Raw genomic sequence first — 14,228 nt, forward strand, 5'->3', positions numbered from 1 at the left:
ATTCCTTAATTCACTCATCAAATTATAGGGCGTGTGCACTCTATTGAGGCAGTTGATGAGTAATATTAGCATTAATTAGCATGATTACATCGTTGCTACTATAATTTGTGGACCACTTGTGTTCGAGGGTGCCTTATAGGTGTGAATTGACGATTATTTGAAGTGATTTCACACCTACTCCCCATCCATACATCACTCCCCTAGCCAAAAGCCTTTTGAGTATACGTGTGTAGCACCCTGTCGTAGGTAGCTAGACAAAAACCCAGGCAGACAATCAATATGATTGTTGTGCGTGTATCTTTATATCTCCTCCCTATGCATTCTTCAATTGCATTCTACTTATTTATATTCTTTTTTTTAGTCAATATTTGAATGGATCACTCACAATCTTCATATCATGTTAGATTTGTGAAAAACATTACATTGAGGTTTATGAGGATATAAAATAGGTATTGAGGGAGGCACAAACAAACGCATCAACAAAATGCATATATAAGAGGAAAAAGACTCGCCAATGATTTTATACTTTTTCTATTTTCTTGTGCATTTTTGCTTTTGTATGTGTATTTTGATGTTGAACCTTGTGTTGTGGATATGTATGATGATTTTAGTTAATTTTTTTTTTATTCTCACCTCATTTATATTTAGAGCATGTTTGGATATATATAAGGATAAAATTAAAGTTCTTTTGACAGTTTTTGAGAATTTTTCTACTAAAACAAGTTCTATATATATTTTCAAGCAAAAAAACCTAACTCCTAAAAATACCTATACCTTGTATTCAAGAACAGACCCTTATCAAGTTAATTATTTATTAAATTAAGTGTTTAATCATTAATAATTGTTTTAATCAATATCCTTTAAAGGAAACTTAAAAATAGTAAATCACAATAATAATTTTCCAATTCAGGGGAAACTTGTTTCCATTGTGTTTCTAATCGAGATACACTCCAAAAAAAATATATAGCAAGCCAAGAGTAATCTCCCACAATGTAAACTTAGCAATCCAAACTTTAGAAAATACTACAAGAACAACATATTACATGTTTGATTAAGCAGAAAATATAGCAAGCGTACTCATCAGTCACTCTCATCATGCCACTGTATCCACCCCATCACTGTGACAACCATCATCTATTTCCGTAGCTTTCCTCTGTACGGTCTTATAAGTGTGCCTCTTTGTCAAGAATAGGAAGAGACAGAAATTTAAAGCATTGATGACAGCCAACATCCAATAAAACTTATCTAGACGACTTGAATTTACATCCTCGGCAATCCAACTTTTGCCATTCTTCCCTGCTGTGACATGGTCCACAACTATTATTAGAAAGCTGCTTAAGAAGAATCCTATTCCAAGCACACTAAGATACAAAGCCATTCCTAAGCTTCTCATTGAGTCAGGAACTTGATCATAGAAAAACTCTTGCAAACCAATTGAATAAAATGAATTTCCAATGCCAAGGATCAAGTATTGGGGTATCAACCACATCACACTCATCAAATTCTCATGACCAGACATTCTTAATCTCATATTTTCTACGAAGGCAGCAACAACCATGACTATGACTGAGAATGCTAAGCCAATGCCAATCCTCCTAAGGATGCTGATGCCTCTTTCGTTACCTGTGACTTTCCTTAGATTTGGAACAATAATCCTATCATATATTGGGACAGATATTATGATGGAAATAGAAGAAACGGACGCCATAGAAGCTGGTGGGATTTTGAAGTTGTTGTTTATCTTTAAGTTCATAGCAGCTGCTTGTTTGACAAAGAGTGTGGAGCCATTTGCTATGCATACACCAGTCATTAATGAAGTTAGCCATATGGGAAATACGTTTAGAATAAGCTTTGTCTCCTCCACTCTTGTCACTGTTGCTAATCGCCATGGACTGACTTTCTGTTCAGTATACTTCTCTTCAACTATTGCAGCCTTGTCAAGAAACCTATTCATTAATTAAATTAATTAGTACTACTCTGGCTACTACTATTAATTTTAATGAATTTTAATAGGTATGTTCAACACGTCAACTATTTCATCTATTAGCGAACACAATATTATACACTACCCTATTAATAAATTAATTGACATAATTTTGTCGATGGTGTCCACATTCTTACCTTTTTTGGTGTACAAAGTAACAACGTGATTAGAACCAAGGAACTTATCCATAGTACTCAAAATCCCCACCATTAAGGCAACCCTAATGGGTTCTTGTCAAAGATTTTACTTAATTAGGTTTTACTCTCTTTAATCTAAAAAAAATATTATATAAATGATAGGAATAAACTAATTAATAATATCATTCAAAGAAAATATAAAGTTAATTAGATGATTAAGAAACAAGAAAAAAAGAAAAAAAATTATGAATTTAATTTTTTCTATTAACAAAATTTAATTATATTAATCATTAATTAAATTTATCGATAAAAAAAATAATATCATTCAGAATTATAAGATGTTCTATGCATGTATTTCTAACAAGGTACGTAATGTACCTGAGCCTTCTAGTATGGCTTAGAAGCCTTCCTTGGGAATTCTCTGACATTGGGACTTCATATAATAAAGCAGGATTTGATGGACAAGATAGATTCCTTTTCCTTATGGCTGCAATTAGGACTTGGAGAATTGGCATGAAAGGGTTTCCTTTTGGCTTCATTCTGTACCTGTAAAAAGGTATCCCCGCATAGAAAGCAATGCTAGTGAGAGCCATGAACATAGTGAGGATGAGACAAGCATCTCCCCAGCTAACGAAGTCCTGAACATAAACAACAACTGTTGTCGCTAGCATCGAAGAAACACTGAGTGTAAAGCTCCACCAGTTGAAGAAAGACATCTTCTTCTTTCGTTCATCAAAGTGGTCATCATCAAATTGATCTGCTCCAAAGCTTTCTAAGCACGGTCTGAATCCTCCAGTACCCAAGGCGATACTGTAAAGGGCAAGAAAGAAAACCAATTTATGAGCCTTGCTTGGTCGGTCGCATATATCATTGTGGCATGGCTTTAGATTTGGGATGAATTGAGACACGGTCAACATGCTTAATCCCTGCTTGACACAACAAGAAATGGGGCTTATTTTCCATGGCAACAATATATTCTTTCCTGTCTCGAATTTTAGAAAAAAAAAATCATGTTAACTAATAAACATAATTAATTTTAGATTTAAATATATTTTTATTCCTTCTAATTTAGTATTTTTTTTATTTGGGTAATTTTTTTAATTTTAATCATTCCAAGTTATATTTATTTTGTTTTTTTGTTCATATAGCGCATTAAATAGTGAAATTCCTTTATCTAAATGTCATAAGGACAATTTTTTTTACAATAATTAAAAATAAAAAATAATTTTGCAAAAATAAAAAAATACTAAATTATACTAACAAAAAAAAATTTAAGCCTTAATTCTATTAATCATATCGGAAAAAAAAATATTTTTTTAACATTTTAGAAATTTGATATCAATAGCATTTTAAGTTTTTTTTTTAAATTATAATTTTAGTTCTCTTTTAATTTTTAATATGTGATTTTGATCTATGAGTTTGTTTTTTTTTTTAGTTTACTCTTTTCATAAAATTCATAATTTTAGTCTAAATGACAATTTTACATATTTTTTATTTATTTTATTTTAATCCAATTAAATTTTATATTTAACAAATTCATTTAAGTTATCATTAAGAAATAATTTAATTATTAAAATAATAAATAACACATATACAAAATTAAATATTGATAAAAAATATAAATTTTTAACATGCGAGGACTGGTGAAAAAATGAGAACCAAAATCAGGTATAAAGAAGAACTAAAATTACAATTAGTTATTTTATTAAATAATAGGATGAAGTTAATTAAGATTTAATTTATTTATATTTTGCAGTAACATATTTGATTTTTTCTTCACTTATATTCAAGATACGAAATAAGAGCTTGCATTTCATGTATATAAACAAAGAAAGTGAAATTTGTTATGCACTGAGATATGTCAAATTGATCAATGACAGGATATATGAAGTGTAAAAGAACTCGTTAGTAAGTTGCATGTAAAAACATATGGAGTACATTACAAAAAGAAAAATGAATATACCTTGAAGTATACGAGGGAAGAAAAGAAGACCATACGAAATCGACCGATGTAGGCATCACCAAGAAATCCCCCAATCAGAGGCAACAAGGTTGTTGCTCCTTTCCAGCAGTTTACATTATTGGTTGCTGTTTTTAGGTCTTCATGCATCACTCGAGTCAGATACATGATAAGATTACTTGATATCCCAAAGTAGGTTATCCTTTCACTAAGTGCAATTGCTGCTCAAAAATTGAAATAGAATCACCAATGCACATATTAAACACATTTTCTCATATTTTTTGTTATTGTTAACAACAGGTTTCTAAACTTGACGCTTGAATTGTTTGTGTGGCTAGTGCCACTAGTCAATAATAATATAAACCTTCCAATTAAGTTCCCAAGAGTTTGTTACTTGTTAATTGGCATGCTTAAACATATTTCAATTGTTTTATGAGAATGAATAAAGGTTAAAAATGAACTATATATGAACCAATTGATGAAACGAAATGACATGTTTTTTGTTGTTGTTGGAAACTTGAATTGAAATAAAATGACGATAATATAGAGAGAGAACTAGTAAACAATTATGTTACCAAGGACAAAAAGTGAAGCTTTCCATACACCTGTGGAAGCACGGAGAGGGACTCTTTCCTTGTAATCCACAGATGCATCATGCACCCATTTCTCTTCATCACTTTCTTCAATTCTACCTCCCTTTCTCTTCTCCATTTCCTGCTCCATGTTTACAAATTGAAGGTGTAATAGGCTATTCACCTTTTGATGGTGTGTCACATAGACAAATGAAATGGGTGGATGAAATCTATTGTTAGTGTGGCCTCATTATAAGTAACATTTAAAATGTAAATAGCGAAGAGAATTAATTGCTACTTCAGTTTGTTATGCTTTGTTAACTTGTTGGAATAGAACCAGAGCATGCTAGTGAAAGATAATAGGGCGTTGCAAACATTACGATTATGGTTAATTACTTAATTTCTCACTGAGAATTTTACGGGCTAATTTATGATTTCAATATATCATTATTTCACACAAATAAATCTCTCAAGCGCAATTTCTTAACCAATCATATATAGGCTATACAAGCATGACTTATATACAAGCGAAAAAACAACGCATTTTTGGTCCCAATGTAACTTTTAATTTACAATTTGTTTAAATATATTTTTGTTCCTATAAGTTAATATTTTTTAATTTTGATATTTGTAAGTTTTTTTATTTATTTTTAGTCTCTATAAATTTGTGTTTCTTCAATTATTATCCTTCTAATTTATTTTATTCATTTGTAGTCTCTATAAATTTGCATTTTTTTTAATTTTAATTCCTCTAACTATGTTTTTAAAATTTTAATCTTTGTAAGCCTAAACTTATAAAGATTAAAAATAAAAAAGTAGAATTTTATTAAAGGAATTATATAAAATTTAAAAAAATACAAATTTATAAAAACTAGAACTCATCAAAACAAATTACAAGGACCAAAATTTTAAAAATACAAACTTAATCACAAGAACTAAAAATAATAAAAAAACTTACATAAATTAAAATTAAAAAAATGTTAACTTACCAGAAACCAAAATCACATTACATATTAAGTCTTTGCAATTTTGATCTTTCAATTTGAAAATGTACAATTTTAATCTTTTTTTAATTAGATATTATTTCAGCCTTCTTAAAAAATGATTTAGAAAATGATGCAAAAGTGATTGATGGAGAATTTGAACCGATAACCTTCTTTAATTTATGTAATCTTTTTTTAATTAGATTATACTTTTTGTGTCTTCTTAAAAGTCAAGACAATAATATAAAAAAGATTTAATTGTACTTTTTACTCCTATGTTTTTTTTATCAAATTTTATGTCCAATAAATTAATTTGATTTATTTTATCCTCAATTTTTAAGAAACTTATGAATTTTATCTTTTTTCATTTTACTCTTAACGTAATTGCACTTTTTATCCATAATTTTTTATTTTATTGACAAAATTTTCGCCTAATTTTTTTTGTGTTTTGGTGAATTTTACTCCTAACTTTTTATTTTTTGATCAAATTTTATGCTCAACTTTTGTGTTTATTCATGGATAAATGACAAGATAAAATTTACAAATTTCTTTGAAGTTGAGGATAAAATGTGTCAAATAAAAAATTCTCCAAGAATTAAAAAGTTGAAGCTAAAAATGCAATTAAAATGATGAAAGATTTTGATTGTTTCATTCTCACCCACTTTAGAGACCGATTAATCAGTCGCAAAATCTTATATATTTTAGAGACTGATATAGTCAGTGGCAAATTTATCAATTACATCCGGAAACATATCAGCGACGGATTATAGACTTAAAGACTTAGCAACAGATAAAGCGGTTGCAAAACTAAAAGCTAAGCACCAAAAGTCTCGCGGTCGCTAAATCAGTATCTATTTGCGACTGATTTTTTCAGTGACAAAATTTGGTTGCTAAATCTATCTGTTTTGTAAATTTTCATGTTAAATAAAAGGAAATTTCAAGTAATATACCAAATCAAATGTTGAATTCAATCAATATATACACAAATTAATTATCAGTTATCAATAAATATATAAAAGAAATAGAGAATTTTGGTATACATATTTTTGTGTTTATTTTATTCCAATAATCGTATCTGTAAATTACAATTTCTTTCTTGATATTTTATTCTTAAAAACCACACACAATTATATAATCTCCATTTTCTTTGTTTTTTTTTTATAGAAAATGGAGAGTCGGTCTTTTCCTTATAAGTGTTAATAATACCTATAATACTAGTGTAATAACATTGTGCTCCACATGGGTATTAAGATTACCATATGTTTATATTTATTTTATGAAATATATATATTAAATAATAAATTATATAATTTATTTATAAAACATTTTTAAAAATTTCAGTTATATAAATTTATTAATTATGTATTATTTGAAACTAGATTTAACATTTTGAATAATTTTTTAAAAAAACTATATATATTTTTTATATACTACTATAGTATAGTGTTATGATTCAAAAAAGGTTTTGAGTGATACTGAGTTTAATCCTCTTAAGTAATGACTTGAATTTAAATATTGTAGATGAAAAAAAATATAATTAAAAGGAAAAAAATCCCACAAAAAATGATTTGTCAAATTTTTCAACAAAGATGATTCGTTAGTGAAGAAAAATTAGTTGTATTCAATAATTAATCACTGCAATAGAATATCTATGTTTTATCATTTTTTTTATAAAATGTTATAAAAAAATATATACCTAATAACTATATATAGTTTTGAATTTTTTTAACTGAATATTAATTGCAATTATTTATGTCCTTTTAATTATTTTGAAGATTGAAGCTATAACTTAATTTGTCGTATATTCTCTTGTGTAACTTCGATATTATTTTAATGTTTTATATTATAAGTATTTAATATTTCATTTACCGTAGCTTTAAAAAACAAATGAAGTTAATTTTGAGTAATGAGGATAAAAAAGCAACAACAAATAAAACAATTAATATGAGTACTTTCATTAATTTAACATAAAAAGCAATTATCTGTTGATTTACATTTCCATGAATATTAGAGATAATCCAGTGATTTATTATATGATGAATTTTGTGTAATTTAAAATAACGAGTACTTAGTATATATAACAAATTCAAGGATGATCTGAGGTATCTTGAATGTTTTTTATATTCATAGAAATTGAATTCAAATACCAACAGATTTATAACATTTACTATTTAAGAAATCGAGTTAGACCTCCTTAATATTATAGAAAGTTAGAAACAATATGGGATCTTTTCTGTTTAAACTTATTTGTACGTTTTCAAGCTGATGAATGGTCTCCAGCCGGATTTTAGTTTCAAAATATATAATTCTAAGCCAAACAAAGCTTAGGTGGCTTCTGCAATGAAATCCATTTCTTCCAACTGTACTTTTTTTCAATAAGTATTAATACAACATAAGATATTTTACTTTAAAAACATTTTTAATTAAAATAGAAAATATTTAAAATTTATTTTATTTATGAACTCTCTTGTCCACACACATACACTAAATTATATATGTTGGAGTAACTTTTGATTTCAATCAAACATCTGGTTCTGTAAATTGTAAAGGGCCAGATGACTAAAGCAAGTAACCAGTTTGGAGTAGTACGTGTAGTGCTTCACAACTTCAATTACATAGCGACTTTTGCACTTCATTGAATTAAAAATTTAAAATGTCGTGTCTTGATTTACAAGAGATTCCCCATGTTCTTCTTCCAAATTGCTAAATGCATCCTTTTCATTTTTTATTTGTTTAGTAACATTTTTTTTCTCTTTTAGTTTCACAAATTCAAATACCGCCTCCTTTTCATCTTCATTTCACTTTCCACGTTGTTGTCCTTCCGTTCTTATTCTCTAGCAACTCTCTTTTGTTTCCCTTTTTTCTTTCTATGATTGTTTGACTCTTCCTTTTCTGACAACTTTTTTTCTTCTCTACGACTCTATTCTCCAGCAAAGCAATATACAATAGAAGAGAAAATGTGTTTTAGTGACATATGAAGTCGGTCGCTAAATAAACCCAAGGCGCTAAGCCATTTGTGACTGTGTATTTCGGTCGCTGATGAAAATGAGCTCATTGCTATCATATTTGTCGTGCATGTTGTGGGTAATCAACATAGCAACCAATACATGGTTGTGAATTCGGTGGCTGAAATAAAATACTAAAAATAAAAAATCAGTCTGAGATAGCTGAATTAAATTATCAAAAAATTAAAATTTGATCTTTGATTCAATTGCTAAATTCATATATTTTTATTAAAATGCTACTTTTTTCGCCTCTATTGTGGTCTCTGAATTGCCATTTTTTTTAATAAAAGTAGCACACATTAGTAATCAGCTAATTAATATCTTTACCTATTAATTTAATGAATAAAATATGTTTTTGTACCAAATTAACTAAGTTCTAACTGAAATTAGTACAAATTAATATAGTTATCTTGGCAATTAGTTTTATAATTTTTGTAAAAAAAAAAACTTACTCTGGTACCTATTTAATAAATTTCTAACATTACAAAATCCACTAAATTAATTAGTCAAACTATTAAAATGGGCATGAAATTTAAAAGTTAATGTCCCTAAATTCAATTGATAAAAGTACAACACAAACTTTCATATATATATGGTTCCTCTCATGCAGAAGTACAAATTTCAGTAAATATAAGGGGAACAACTTATTACCAATTTGATTAATCAGAAAATATAGCAAGTGAGATACATTCACTCTCATCATGCCATTAATATTGTGTCCACCTCATTACTGTTACAACCATCAATTTCCGTAGCTTTCTTCGATCTGTACAGTCTTTTAAGTGTACCTCTTTGCCAAGAATAGGAAGAGACACAAATTTAAAGCATTTATGACAGACAAAATCGAATAATACTTATCTAGACGACTTGAATTTACATCCTCGGCAATCCAATCTTTGCCATTCTTCCCTGCTGTGACATGGTCCACAATTATTATTAGAAAGCTGCTTAAGAAGAATCATATTCCAAGCATACTAAGATACAAAGCCATTCCTAAGCTTCTCATTGAGTCAAGAACTTGACCATAGAAATACTCTCGCAAACCAATTTGAGAAAAAGAATTTCCAATGCCAAGGATCAAGTATTGGGGTATCAACCATAACACACTCATAGTTTCATGCCTAGTAATTCCCCCAACTGTTAAGAATTCATGTCCAACCATTCTTAATCTCTTTTTTTTCTACTAAGGCAGCAACAATCATGAGTATGACTGAGAATGTTAAGCCAATGCCATTCCTCCTAAATATGCTGATGCCTCTTTCATTACCTATGACTTTCCTCATAATTGGAACTATAATTCTATCATATATTGGGACATATTATGGTGCCAAAAGCTGAAACAGACTCCATGGAAGCTGGTGGGATTTTGAAGCTATTGTTTATCTTTAAGTTCATAGCAGCTGCTTGTTTGATAGTGTGGTTTGCTGTGCATACACCAACTACTAATGAAGTTAGCCATATGGGAATAACGTTTAGAATAAGCTTTGTCTCTTCCAATCTTGTCACTGTTGCTGATCGCCATTGACTATCTTTCTGCTCAATATTATTTTCTTCAACTATTGCAGCATTGTCAAGAAACCTATTCATTAATTGAATTTATTAAAGTTAACTTTCTTCAACTATTTTAAACACAAAATATTATATACTACCACAATAATAACTTAATTTACATTCTTTTGTCATGCCAACAGTTTTACTTAGGTATTACTCTTTAATCTATAAGTCTAAAAACTAACTATATTTCATATTCCTATATATAAAAAATTATTCTTGTCTCCTTTTTGGCACACTTTAAATATTTTAAATCAAAGAGATGAAAATTTAAAGAAAAAAAATGTTAGAAGAACTAAAATTGGATTTTGAAAATTTACAGAAACCAATATATTTTCTTCTAAAAAAGCAAACTATTTTTTTAATCCAGATCACATATATTTTTTAATGAAAGTAATCTTTGTTCGAACTGACTGAATTAACAATATAATTCAGAATTATAACAACATACTCTATGCATGTATATCTAAAAAAGTAATGTACCTCAGCCTGCTAGTATGGCTTAGAAGCCTTCCTTGGAAATTCTCTGACATTGAAGCAGGATTTGAAGGACAAAGCAAATTCCTTTTTCTTATGGCTGCAATTAGGACTTGTAGAATTGGCATAAAAGGGTTTCCTTGTAGTCTCCTGTACCTGTAAAAAGGCTTACCCACATAGAAAGCAATGATATTTACAGCCCTAAAAATAGTGAGGATAAGACAAGTCCTCAGCATAAACAACCACTGTTGTCGCTAGCAGCCATGCAACGCTGAGTGTAAAGGTCCACCAGTTGAAGAAAGACATCTTTATTTCTTCAAAGTGGTCATCATCAAATTGATCTGCTCCAAAACTATTTTTTTTTATTTTTTAAATTCATCATTATTTATTACAATGTCTTTTATATTATTTTATTGCTAACGAAAAACAATGACTTGAATTTTCTTTGTGGACTTTTTATGATAATGTTTTCATGAATTTTGAGATCTTTCGAATTTTCTTTACAAAAAATTTCTACAAATTGTGTTATCAATTTGGAAAAGAAATGATTATTTTCTTATATTTATTTAAAAATCCGTAGAAAAAATTAATTATTTTATGTATCCTCATTCAAATTTATTTTTTTTGTAAAAAAAATTGATTTATATTACATTTTTTTTAAAAAAAGAAGTATTTTTATATTTTTTTAATAGCAAATAAAGGTATAATAATCGTAAAAAAACTGAGTGTCATTAATATAGCAGAAAAACAAATATTTTCATACCATAAAAGACAAATGATTAAAAAATCGTTAATATTTGAATAATATAATTTAATACTTAACATCATCCACAATAAATTATATTATAAAAACAATCACATTTAATTTATATGATATAATCATAATTATAATTGGGTCCCTTAAACATTTTTTGGTCAAGTTGATCCGCCACTGTATATCAGAGCTTGCATTTAATTTTATAAACAAAGAAATTGAAATTTGTTATGTGGCCTGAGATATGTCAAAGATATGCAGTATATATGAAGTGTAAAAGCACTCGTTATGAAGTTGCATGTAAAACCACATATGTAACACTGACAAAAAGTAAGATGAATAGGGAAGAAAAGAGGACAATATGAAATCGACCTGTGTAGGCATCACCAACAAATCCCCCAATTAGAGGCAACAAGGTTGTCGCTCCTTTCCAGCAGTTTACATTATTGGTTGCTGTTTTTAGGTCTTCATGCATCACTCTAGTCGGATACATTATAAGATTACTGGATATCCCAAAGTGGGTTATCCTCTCACTAAATTCAATTGCTGTTCCAAATTGAAATAGAATCACCAAGTTATGCTCAAATTAAACACACACATATAACGGAGATATTAGATTGATATGATAGTTACAGAAGGAGAAAGAAAGAAGAGAGAAGAGAGTTTACGAATTTGAATCTCTCCCGATTGATATTTCTACAAAAATTAATAAATTAATATTTTTTGATAAAAAAAATACATAAATAAGTATTTTACCAATGACAAAAGGCGAAGCCATGTACCGGTGGAAGCACGGATGGGAACTCTGCCCTTATAATCCACAGATGCATCATGCACCCATTTCTGTTTTTCATTTCCTTCACTTTTCCCTTGCTTTCTCTTCTCCATTTCCTGCTTCATGCTTACAAATTGAAGTTGTAGTTTAAAATGGTCTCTTCACCTTTTTATTGTGTGCACATATACAGACAAATGAAATCGGTGGATGAATTCTGTTATATTGGTGTGGCCTCGTTAGTGATCACATTTACGACTAGAATGTAAAAAATAGCGAAATGACTTAAATATTAAATGCTACTAGTACTTTGTTCTTCTTTATTAACTTGTTTGAACTTGAAAAAATAGTCAAAGATACGTACTAAGGCGGTGCATGACAGTTATTATAATTCTTGCTGTGAAGTTTGTTCGTCAAATCTAACTAAAATAATTATAGGGATTAAAAAATTGAAAGGACCAAAACAAAAACAACCAAAAGTAAGGGGACCAACAAGAAAGCCAACGGAGTATCCCGCTGCACTTAGCCCTAGTCTACTTAGTCAAGGCCAAAATAGCCGACAAGGCCAAAAGTTTCACATAAAAAAGAAAGCCAACGGAGTAAAAAAAAAAAAAAAAAACTTAAGATACTCTAGCCAAAATCAAATTGAAGATATGTTAGATGAGGTCGAGCTAAAGATAAAAAGTTTATCCAAAAACAAGGAAAATATACTCTAGCCAAAGTCAAGTCAAAGATATCCCACTCAAGGTCAATGCAAGTTAAAGATGCACTAGCCAAAATCAAGGTAAAAATGTCCTAATTAAGGTTGAGCAAAACATGACATCCATATGAAATTACTCTTGTTGAAATCAAGTTGAAAATACTCTAGATGAAGTTGAGTTAAAAATACTTTTGTCAAGGTCAAGCTGATTGAAGATGTTCTGTAGCTAAAGTTGACATCGAGCTAAAAATGTTTTGACTAATGACGAGCTAAAACAGTCTTAGCTGACCCTAAGCTGAAAGGCTATGACTAAGCGAAGTTAAAGATACTTTAGTTTAAGCTAATGTTTAAATGCGTTGGCCACTAGTTCATTTGCTGCAAGTTTGATTTTTCTGGTATCCATTAGGGCACTTACAGTGTTTAGAGAGGTTTAATTTTTATAAAAATTTGACTTAATAATTGTTTAATTCCTATAATATATGGTTATTTTTGTGTTTGTCCTCTTAATATTGATTGCTTTTGTTTTAGTCGATCTTCTCATTTTTTGGTCCATATAATTTTTTATTTTTCAATTTTAGTTCCTACATTTTTTCGGTTAAATTTGACTGAAAAACCTAACAACACAAACCATAAAATATATATATATATATATATATATATATATATATATATATATATATATATATATATTTGAGATGAAAAAAAAAAGACGAAAAACACAACACTCAATATTCATAGAGACTAAAAAGTTATTTAACACTTAAAAAAAAGATATTTCACTTTAAAATCATCTTTAACTGAAATTAAATTTATAAATTAAAAATATTCAAAATTTATTTCATAATTTTCATTGAACTCTAGTCCACACACATTCACTAAAGACACGAGAAGATAGTTAGACTAACTTCTGATTTCAATCAATGGCCGTACATATCTACAAACAATGAAACTTTTGGCTTTGTAAATTGTGAAGAATCAGGATGACTAAAGCAAGTATAACCTTGGAGTACTAGTGCTTCACAACTTCAATTGCACAGCGACTTTTGCACCTTGTTGAATTAAAATATCATTATCATGGCTTGATTTACAAGATATTCCCCTCTTTCTTTCTCATGCCATTATATATGGACCGTATTTTCTTCTTCCAAATTGAAATCATATTCTTTTCATAAATTCAATTAACTTATTTTTTTCTACCGTGGGATCTAACTTAATTCAACAGGAAATATGAGTTATGATAGATTCCTTAGTATTTGCTTTCAATTTCTAGTGATAAAAAAAACACTTATTTCTTACACCATATATGATCTAATCTTAAAACATATAACACTTA

The 14,228-nt window shown here is 28.7% G+C and overlaps 2 protein-coding genes across 3 annotated transcripts; both read right to left on the reverse strand.

Annotated features, from left to right (window-relative positions):
* Nucleotides 1-944: 944 nt before the first annotated feature.
* On the reverse strand, nt 945-5,158 carry LOC114381382 (protein NRT1/ PTR FAMILY 5.6-like). Of its 2 annotated transcripts, none has more exons than XM_028340624.1 (4): nt 4,687-5,158; nt 4,085-4,302; nt 2,500-3,047; nt 945-1,946 (listed from the first exon to the last, which is right to left on the reverse strand). In XM_028340624.1, exons 1-4 carry the CDS (start codon nt 4,802-4,804, stop codon nt 1,094-1,096), a joined length of 1,737 nt encoding a protein of 578 aa, XP_028196425.1. In that variant the 5' UTR covers nt 4,805-5,158; the 3' UTR covers nt 945-1,093. The 2 variants fall into 2 exon arrangements, with proteins under 2 accessions (XP_028196425.1, XP_028196424.1); XM_028340623.1 differs by having other exon boundaries at nt 4,657-5,158.
* A 4,660-nt stretch (nt 5,159-9,818) lies between these two features.
* On the reverse strand, nt 9,819-11,206 carry LOC114381384 (protein NRT1/ PTR FAMILY 5.6-like). Its single transcript, XM_028340627.1, has 2 exons — nt 10,676-11,206; nt 9,819-10,220 (listed from the first exon to the last, which is right to left on the reverse strand). The coding sequence occupies exons 1-2, from the start codon at nt 10,903-10,905 to the stop codon at nt 9,944-9,946; spliced, it is 507 nt and encodes a 168-aa protein (XP_028196428.1). The 5' UTR covers nt 10,906-11,206; the 3' UTR covers nt 9,819-9,943.
* Between the last annotated feature and the right edge of the window lie 3,022 nt (nt 11,207-14,228).

The sequence above is a fragment of the Glycine soja genome, chromosome 13 (genome assembly GCF_004193775.1).
Source record: "Glycine soja cultivar W05 chromosome 13, ASM419377v2, whole genome shotgun sequence".
Classification (NCBI taxonomy): Eukaryota; Viridiplantae; Streptophyta; class Magnoliopsida; order Fabales; family Fabaceae; genus Glycine; species Glycine soja.

Excerpts from the sequence above, each read along its gene's own strand:
- LOC114381384 (XM_028340627.1), bottom strand. The coding sequence starts at position 10,905 with ATGCTGAGGACTTGTCTTATCCTCACTATTTTTAGGGCTGTAAATATC. Across the intron at positions 10,221-10,675 it reads AGCCATACTAGCAGGCTGAG|GTTTCTTGACAATGCTGCAA; the intron begins GTACATTACTTT and ends ATTAATGAATAG.
- LOC114381382 (XM_028340623.1), bottom strand. The coding sequence starts at position 4,804 with ATGGAGCAGGAAATGGAGAAGAGAAAGGGAGGTAGAATTGAAGAAAGT. Across the intron at positions 4,303-4,656 it reads AGCTTCACTTTTTGTCCTTG|CAATTGCACTTAGTGAAAGG; the intron begins GTAACATAATTG and ends ATTTTTGAGCAG. Across the intron at positions 3,048-4,084 it reads CTTCCCTCGTATACTTCAAG|GGATTAAGCATGTTGACCGT; the intron begins GTATATTCATTT and ends TGTGTCAAGCAG.